Genomic DNA, 9,586 nt, shown 5'->3' on the forward strand with positions numbered 1-9,586 from the left:
CAAAGTTTGGGAAAAATGAAAATTTAGAACAAAGAATGATAATAAACTATTTTTTCCTTAAACAACAGAAAGAAAGACTGCGTCAGAAGGAAGCCAGTGTGACCACTAACTAATACAGAGCCATGTGAGAATGACGGCAGCAAGCAAGCATTTTCTTGTATCATCCTTTGCAACACTAGTGCTGCAGAAAGTTCTTGAAGCAAGATATGTCACCAAACATTTGTTTTGCTCATCTCTTTCTGAGGTCATTGCAGTGAGCACCCTGTGCCTTCTTAAGGGAGTCCTTTGTTAAGCCACAGGAACAATGAGAAACTGTTTAAGGGAACATTGCAGGTGTATTTGATCATTGTTTCTTGTAGAGGTCCAAAGTGATGCCATTACAAAACCAGAAAAAATACCAATATTTTCCAAATGTTTTTAAAATTGGAGATTTCAAGCTTTCTAATCCAAGATTGATATATATAAACTTGTGACAGGAGAAAGATCTTTTATGACAATTGCCTTGAGAGGATTCAAGCCTTGATCCTTCCACACTGCTGGTGTGACTATTGATCTTAACTTTGATCCTGTTGCGGCAAGATCCTACAACTTCTTTCTCACCAAAAATGTTGAAACCTACCAAAACTATTTTTTAAGACATCCAAGACTATGTATTTTCCAGATGAGAGAAATGGTTATTTTGTTGTTGTTGTTGTTATTGTTTTTGTTCATATAATGAAAAAGACAAAAAATGGAATTACACATGGGTAGAAAGGGAGTTAAATAGCCATAAACTTCATCCTAGAGAAGAAATTACTGTACAGGGAGTTAACATCAGCTATTAAGCAAGACCCATTCTTTTGTTTTTATGTGTTTTGTGTTTTTATTGTGGTTTCCCTTGCCCAGCAGAAATTCTGTACCCTTATTCCTGGAATAAACAGTGATACCCAAGCCAGCACAGGCTTGGAGGTCAAAGTACCTGCTTGGGCAAGTGATCCAGTCACAGCCCATTTTGCACTTCAGGATGTTTGTGAATAGGTAAGTCCATGTTGACTTTTATCAAAGCTCTGCATCTTGTTCTGGGATTGTGTGATCTGTACCACTCCCACCAACCTCAGGAGGCAGTTTCCAGACAGAAGAGCAAATGCTACTAGCAGCTTTTCATCATGACCTTGACTGACAGGGATGTGACCAAGGATGAAGCAGGAGTCTTTGATGTTGAAAAAATTAAGAGCATAAAAAAGGCTCCTTACATCAAAATGAAAATGTGATTATATTAATATTAAGCTTTGAGTGGAATATCACAGACAGGCAGCTTTTTCTGACCTGAAGCCCGTATGATTGCTGCCCCTTGAATCACGAGGGAAACCACCTTGGACTTCCCCCTTGACATTTTTTTCCTAAAGCCACCTCTCTGAATCTGTCTTGTAGGATGAGAAGAGAGAGGACTGGGGCTGAATTCAGAATAGGATCAAATACTATACATTTTTGGTCTTGAAGGGAAAAAGGTCCAAGCCTTCTCCAATTGGTGGGTAACAGTTTAGAGGTGGGTGAGAACCTTAAAACCCTTCCTGATGGGGCTGCCATGTGCAGCCTTGCCCCTGATCCCGGCCTCTTCCCAGAACTCTCAATTTGCCAGGTACCTGAGTATCCCTCCCAGGACTGCCTGCTAATCATCAGGCCCCTCAGGGACTCCCTAACAGAGTCAGCTCATTAAAGCTGCACTGTACTTGTAGTCAAGATCAAATCAAATCACAGAAGCCATATTTGTGCTGGTGCTAACTGCCTTCCCTAATAATTAAAAAGAAAGGAGTATGGTAGCATGGTTGGGTCTTCCTCCACCCCAATTCAAACTAAGAGATGAGACAAACAAAACAAAAAGCTAGTAAGGAGCTGACATTACTAAAAGAAGTTGCCTGTGAGCAAAAGCTTTTCATACCACTTTCCTATGTTGTTTCTCTTCCTTTTCAATCAACTGTGAAGAAAACCTAAGAAATTCATCAGTTTAAAACAAATTCCACTTACACTCATCCTGTGCTCTAGGACATTCCTTCTAGTACTATCGTGAAGCAGAAAAGTGCCTGTCTTGTCCATGCCTGGGAGATCCACTTTGAGTTCAGTGAGGTCAGTGAATGTCTGGATCCTCATTGGTCCCCACAGACTTGATGGGCAAGAGCAGCATGTGCTTTCAGTGGAGTCATTGGTCCACTTCAGATCTCTAAGGAGGATGGTCACAAGAAAACCAGTGATAGTAAACAGGCCTGTCACTATGACCACATAAGTCTGCAGGAACATGCTCTCAGGGAACCAGTGCTGAAGAAGAATGAGTGGAAATTTAATGTGAGAGTTAGACAAATGCAGCTCAAGTTGCATTCCATTCACATGGACAGACTAGAAATTGGCAGTAAAATGCCTATTTCTAAAGACTAGTTCGCCTGCTCTGTTGGGGAAATTTAATGATGTTTTCAGACTATTCAAATATAGTAAGTTATTGTATTAAGACACAGGGCAAGATCTCCATTATTCTCACCCCTTTTGAGTCCTGCACTATATATCTAGATGCCCTCTCCCAAGTTCATACATTTAACTGCAGTGTTGGTACAGCCTTTGTTCCTAACATATGTCGCTGCTCAGTAAAAGTTCAGAAAAGCTTGTTCAAGGTGGGCCATCTCAAACAACCTGGGACCCCTTGAAATTATCCCTCTAAAATGCAGTTGAGATGATGGTAAATGCAACAGAGGTCTCTAAACTTTTCATGGAAAGGAAGTAGTTAGTGTACCACTTTATCAGATTGAGCATTTTGGGCAAGCAGGATTTGAGTGACTTTTCTAAGAACAGCCTTCCCCAAACTAGAGGGAGAGCGGCCAGTATGGCTCCTCTGTGTTTAACCAGACACTCACACCCAACTGTACTAGTTAGACTCTGACAAACCTTGACTTAGAAGCACCATCTCTCTTCCTAGCCAAGAGTCATTACATCTGAGGACATAGTTGGTTGGATTGCAGTTTGGACTCTTGCCTGAGTAACCTACAGTCATCACCAGGCACACAAGTATATCATATATTACACTAAAACATGATATAAACATGTCAGGTAAAAAGCATCAGCCCTCTGAGATGTCAAAGATAAGGTTAGAAGGAGGTGTGATGTATGGCTTTTAATACAAAAGGCAGCTTAATGGTGGCGTGGGTGGAGGGCACAGAAAGGGAAAAGTGTGGCCAAGCAGAAAGAGATGATCACGGTGAGGATGGACCCGCTGCCTTTTGAATCCTTGAGTTGACATATCTCTTCAAATGCCTACTGAAAGTACCTAGGAATAATGGAAAAACAATTTCTGAAATCTGGGAAGTAGAATAAGGAAACCCAGCCATGTGAATACATCTTTAAATGTTCTAGCCAAAATAAATTGGTGGTGTGGTTGAGGAATCAATTGCCAGATTGGGTGCTAGTCTTGGACTCCCTTTTAACTCCCCAGGAAGCTACTGAGCCCCCCTTAGGCATCTCTTTTTTTCCTAAGAACCACAAGGAAAGGCATTTCCTAAATGAACAGCTTATATGCTGCTGGTGGAGAAATTGGAAAAACTGAAGGAAGGAATGAAACTCTGGGGGTGGTACTGGAAACCACCTTGCTATGGTTCTTCCAAGGCCAGGGATTAGATGTAGCAGAAGAGTCGTGTTATTTTTGGTAAAGATTTGCCTGTTGGCCTGGGATTGTACATCTCTCTGTAGTTTATACTGTGTGCAATGGGAGCATTTTCATTTTAATTATATTCTTGCTTTCTTGACTGCTACATTTTCTCATTTCTCTTTCTGCTTCTACTGACGTCATGGACACAGATCATTGCACACAACATTGCATGATCAGTATAGCCTAAGACAGTGCCTAGTTCAACTATCAAGGGGACTTAGAAATGCAGACCTGCAGGCTCCTTCCCAGTAACCAGACTATAACCTTTAACAGGGAAACCTTTTGATTCCCTGACATCCGAAATCAGCTTATTTTATTATACTCTCCCCTTCCCAAATACAGATTAAACCAACTTGGAGGCCACTTTCTGTGTCAGGGAGGAGAATGAAGTCCAAAATGTACAGCTTTTTTTCCAAAAAATACCTAGTCTAAAAGTCAACTATATCATTTTATGAAGTAATTTAGATTTGTGTGTAATTTTCTTTGATTCTGCCTGTTCTAGTCAGGAAAAAATAAAAGGATGAAAAGCTGAAAGGGAAAGAAAAAGCATCAGATTTGGTTATTCACACGTTAGTTTATAAATTTCTAAACCACACAAAACATGGACATACTGTGAAATCCAACGTTGTGGAAATCCTGAGCACAGAAAAACTAGAGCAGCTGTGCGAGCTGATGAGCATGGACAAAGTAAAAAGTGTCTGTGGCCTCCTTCAGACTTTATCCTCAACCAGGCAATTCTGAGAGTGTGGATTCAAAAGAGCCCAGGATTGCCCTGAAGAGTGCACTTTTTTAAAAGCCACATACAAGGAAAAGTGGTAGGATAGAGTGGAAGAAGGGGCCAGACCATTACACCATGCTTACTCTGCGTTCTCTTAAGAGCAGTTGATAAATGTGAGGAACATCTGGAAGGCCATCAAAACCACATTTCATATATCAGCTATTGTACCTTTAGGATCAATTCAGCTGAAGAAAGTGGACTGAATGAAGAAATGAACTTTTCATTCATGTCAGCTAGTTTGTCATCATGAAGAAATTGGCAACACAAGAGAAACAAGGCTACCCAGCCAAACTAATAGTATTTGATATTTGAAAAGTATGAATCGTTTTTAGCCTTGCCAAAATGCAAGTAACTTGTTGGATAGGTTTCCATCTTCTAGCTATAGAGAAAAAACAATCCAGCTGCTTGGAACCTTCGCTATTATTGGTGCAAAAGTCACTTAAAGAAAAGCACCTTTGGAAACTGGCCTCAGCATGGCTGACTGCTTGCTGACACACATCACAGTATTTATAACCCCATTAGCAATTGAATCCAGGCATCACTAGGCTCTTACTCACAGCTGTATGTGACAGAGAGGCCCATTTTGTGTCATTTCTACACAACCGTCAGTTGTTGACACCTTGTTAGAGCACTGAATGCTAGTTTCACAATTCTTCCTTTCCCCTTCCAAAGGAGTAGGCAATCTACCAAACCCTCCCAAATCTCACTCTGGGAAGGAGTGAGTTCAAGAGCATTTTAACATGCAGGGTTGAAGCCAATTCAGTAGACCTAGCTGTGCCGAGGCTCTTAATCAACGCTGTGATATAAACCTAGCATTTGGGAAATTTGTGTAGTTGACAACTTAACTGGAAACGTGAACATATTAAAATGGCAAATATCTAACGCTCTCTCTTCAAGCCGTGGTGCAGCTTCTATCAACAAGGATGTTATGGAAGCAAATCAAGCCTCATTCAGGAGGCCAGCTGTTCTCAAGGAGAGCTTACTAGGTTTGCTTCCCCTCTACTCCAGCCACTGTGTCAAGCAGCCTGGTGACAACTGGTAACACCAAAAAAACCTTTTCCTTTTCATCCTTCTCTTCTCTGGTATGATGGTTTGCTTCAGTCAGGAGCTCAAATGAACTCTGGACTTTATTGCATATTACATCTATGAAGTACTTATGCGTGAATTTCTTCTGCATTCTGTGATCTGTATAGGAAAGTTTGTATAGGAAAGTTGTAGCTAATGCCATTAATTTATCCTTCTGCACTCCACCTAAGCTCATATAATTTTCTGTTTTTTTAATCTTCTCTTAAATGTACTAAGAAACACCAGTCTGCCTCCTTTTCTGAAAGCTAATGCAAATACTTCTGGGAGCTTTTTTTTTTTTATGCTTTGTGTGAAATTTGATAGCATCGGGCTAGCAAAATGCAAATGAGCACATAGTTTGCAGCAGAAATTCACCTCCCCAAAATTTGTCATTCTTCTCCATGGAGTAAACAACTTCTACTATATTTAGGCTCTTTTGTAGGCTTAGCATTTTTCTAAATTCTACCTGTGCAGACCTCAAGGGGCTCTCTCTGTCTTTGAAACTGTAAGGAGGTCTTACAAGAGAATGAATATTTTTCCCCAAAATGCTATCTTACGCTTAACCTGCATTCATTCTTAGGCATGCATTCACTCTGGTTTGTCAACATCTTTGGCAAAATTGTGCCTCCTTTCCTTCATCGTTCTCTTCCAGAGCCTGCTTCTATTCTTGTCTCATGAAATAAACATATTTTCATTTATTCATCCGGGCCAGCTTTCCAAAATGAAAAGCTAGTCCTATGGACATCTGCGTATACAGGGAACTTACTCTCTACCTCCCCATGGCATGGACAATACATGTGTTCAGGAATGAACAACTCTCTGGGAACTCTTGGGATGGATTTTGAATTCCAGGATTCTGTGAGAAGCATAAAAATGGGTATATAGCATACAAAGATTGTACTACTCTTTCCTAATAAGAGACTAGAAGGAGATTCAAGTCTTTACCTCTCAGGTAAGTTTAACTGAACTATAAGTAGCTCATTGGTTGTTGGTTTTTTTTCCCTTTCTTCTTGCCAACTTGTCCCTAGATACAATCTTTCCTTTTCATATCTGACCCCAAACACATAAAGAAGGTGGTTTCAGCCCCACTAGAACTGCACTTTGTCAAATCTTTCAAAGAGATCCATTTCCTTAGGAAACAAATCTGTGAGTGAGGGGTAAGTAGTACAATTCTCATGTTTGTCCAGAGTGATATACATATGATTTGGGGAGTCCACCAAAAGGACAGGTCTACCCCAAATCATTAATCTTCAATTCTGTAATGCTTCAATTTCTCAAGACACAAATAATGTGACCACACTGTTACTAAAATATATAATCTTCAAAGAATATAAGCATCAAGAAAAAAGGACTTCCCTTTAAAATAGGAATCTAAAAGATTCCTAAAAAGGCAGAAACTTACAAAATTCGAAACGGAACAATTTTTTTTTTTTTTAGAGAAAACATGTCATTGGTTCATCATAGTTTTTTTTTTTTCTCTCACTGAGTTTTAATTTAGACTAGCATGAGAAGCAGGGTGGCCCTGGATTTTGATTTAGGGGATCGTGCTTTGGCTTGGAAGATCAGCACAGAGCTACATGCCCGGAACCTAAGTGAAATCAGTCAGCATCCTAATAGGAATCAGACCGAACACATGTAAATTACTCCAAGTCCTTTAGCGCTTAATTTTCTCAGTGACACCCTGGACCCCAGACACTGCTTCCTAAAATGCATTTGACCCATGTGGTGGTGTCTCTGTAGGGTCTTGGGAGGTTGTAAGCGATGGGATGAGGGAGTAGAGCAGATAATGGGGAGAAGGAAACTTTGAGCATGCAGCCAGGGCACAATGTTTTGCTGATACGATGCACTGTTAGGGTTCTGGAGATTTTTGCCTTGCTTATATCATGGGTGGCCTTTCAGTGAAGCGCCAGGATCTCATCAGGCAAATGGGAGAGTTCAGTACCTCCAGGTGGTCAGTGCCTGACAATGTGCTGGAAAAGCAGGTACCCTAGTGAAGCTGGCCTGTGTTCCAATTCATTCCCATGGGGCTGGTAGTGCGTGTGACATCCTGTTTTCTCTCTGCCTGTCCAAAGGTCATTGGAGCACCTAGCTTCATTTCACTTTACTCACTTCAGTCCTTGTGCTTTGGCCTCCCCTTCTTTCCCAGCTCATGGCTTTTCCCCTCCCTTTACAGTTTCTCCAGGAGCCAGCCTTTCTTGCCCCCTCTCTCCCTCCCCTCAAGCCCGATGCTCCATTCCCCAGCCCTTTGGACAGGGTGCTCTGCTGTCACCAAGTGACACACAGCACTGCGACTGCCTCCTGTTAATGTCAGCATCACTTCATCACTTAGGCAAAGAGGGAAAATCCATAAAAGAGATGGAAAATACATTTCTTTTTTTTTTTTTTTTTTTTTTTGGTCTTATTCTACTTTATTTTAAGAAGGTCGAAGGGAGGGTTCTAGGCTTTTTCAGTCTCTCATAAACTGTATTGTAAACCTGTCTAATTAGGGACCATCCTTTGACAAATTATAAATCAGTCCCGGTCTCACCACCTAGGATGCGTAAGACTAAAGTTTTGGACCTGAAGGAACTTTTCTGTGCTGCTGGACAAATTAACTTAATTCTGTGCAAACCGTTTGAATTCTGGGCTTTTTATTGCCATCCCATTCTTACTCCTACTCATGATCCAAACATCTACACAAATTTGGATCAGGATGTTGACAATTAGTGGTTATTTTCAGATCAGCAGTAACTGTTACACTCTTCAAAGTGTTTAAAAAGAAAGTGCAAGCATGTCCGAAGTAATCAGTGTTTGGACCTGGAAAAAATCTTGGCTTCTCTGTTAAGTATTAGACCAATCTGTAGGTGTTATCTTAAAGGATTTTCAGTAATAATGAAGAGAGATGGAGAAATGAGAAGGCACTTTAAAGACATGAAACCTTACATTACATGCTTTTGGACATTTTTTAAATAAGCTAATTGGATTCAGGTATTTTTTCCCTTTAAATTTTTAAAAATATGTATATCTAATTTGTTTGCATATTTAATTTTGTCAAAGCTAAGAAATGCTCATTAGTTGAATTTGTAAATGTCATTTGCAACCAAATGAAGTATTTATTTTTAAAAAGAAAGGGTGAAGGAACCAATACTGACTTGTACATAATGAAAATTTATGTGTGTGTCTATATATATATATTTTTTTTCCTTCCTTGACACTCCTTGGTCACCACATCAAGTGTATTTTTGTACATAATATGTTGGTTAGAAAATGTAGATTGTCTATTCAAAGAACTCTATCTCTGTGATAGATTATATTTATCCTAATCTGTTGATACTTCTGTTAATTTGTTTTAAGAGATAGAACTCTATTTTTTGGAATCTGCAGAGAACTGCATTCATGGCTTCCAATTGTAAATATGATGAAAATATTTTAATAAATCTTGGTTTCATGTCTGCTGGTGTGTGGTGCAGATTTGTTTTCGGGAGACATTCAGGACCATCTCCCAACAGTACATTCATACAGAGAATGCCAATCACCTGTAACATTCTTTACTGCTCAAGTTCAGTGTTATTACTGAGCTGCAAGAGCTAGGTCTTGGTTTCCGGTTTCCTTCTCTCTCCCCTTTCCATCCCACCAAGAGTGGGCAATCTGGGTAGGTGCTCAAGGCTAACATGCAACAGACAAGCCCAGCCATGCATTGGCTCAGCTAGGCTGACCAAAACACTACCTGAAGATAAACTGTCCAAGGTGGGGGCATATGGGCAGAACCACAAGCATTGGTGACCTCAGGCTGTGCGTTAGTAAACAATGTACCTGGGAAACTGAACAGAAATATAACCGTATTGTGTTCTAGCACTAAGCACAAGGTATAAATTCTTTTCAAGCAATATTGGGACACATGCAAGTATTTATGAACAAGAACCAAAAGACGTTTGGCAAAACACTCTTCCTTCCGTTTCAATAAAAGTGTGCTTGTGTGTTTTTAAGTTTATTTACTCAGTGTTCCTGAGTGCCATGCACTCTTCAGGTCTGGAAGTTTGCTGAAACATGCCGCAACTTATACAGATACATTTCATGAACAGACACAACTACTATCT

The 9,586-nt window shown here is 40.2% G+C and overlaps 1 protein-coding gene across 21 annotated transcripts in view; it reads left to right on the forward strand.

Moving 5' to 3' along the window:
* Nucleotides 1-8,940, forward strand: part of FMN1 (formin 1) — a 413,714-nt gene extending 404,774 nt beyond the window's left edge. For all 21 annotated transcript variants that reach the window (XM_032343188.1, XM_032343184.1, XM_032343196.1 and 18 more), the window contains one exon: nucleotides 69-8,940. In XM_032343188.1, the coding sequence (XP_032199079.1) occupies nucleotides 69-113 (45 nt within the window). In that variant the 3' untranslated portion in view covers nucleotides 114-8,940. The remainder of the gene's footprint in view (nucleotides 1-68) is intronic.
* Nucleotides 8,941-9,586: the final 646 nt, after the last annotated feature.

The sequence above is a fragment of the Mustela erminea genome, chromosome 5, assembly GCF_009829155.1.
Source record: "Mustela erminea isolate mMusErm1 chromosome 5, mMusErm1.Pri, whole genome shotgun sequence".
In the NCBI taxonomy this organism is placed as follows: domain Eukaryota; kingdom Metazoa; phylum Chordata; class Mammalia; order Carnivora; family Mustelidae; genus Mustela; species Mustela erminea.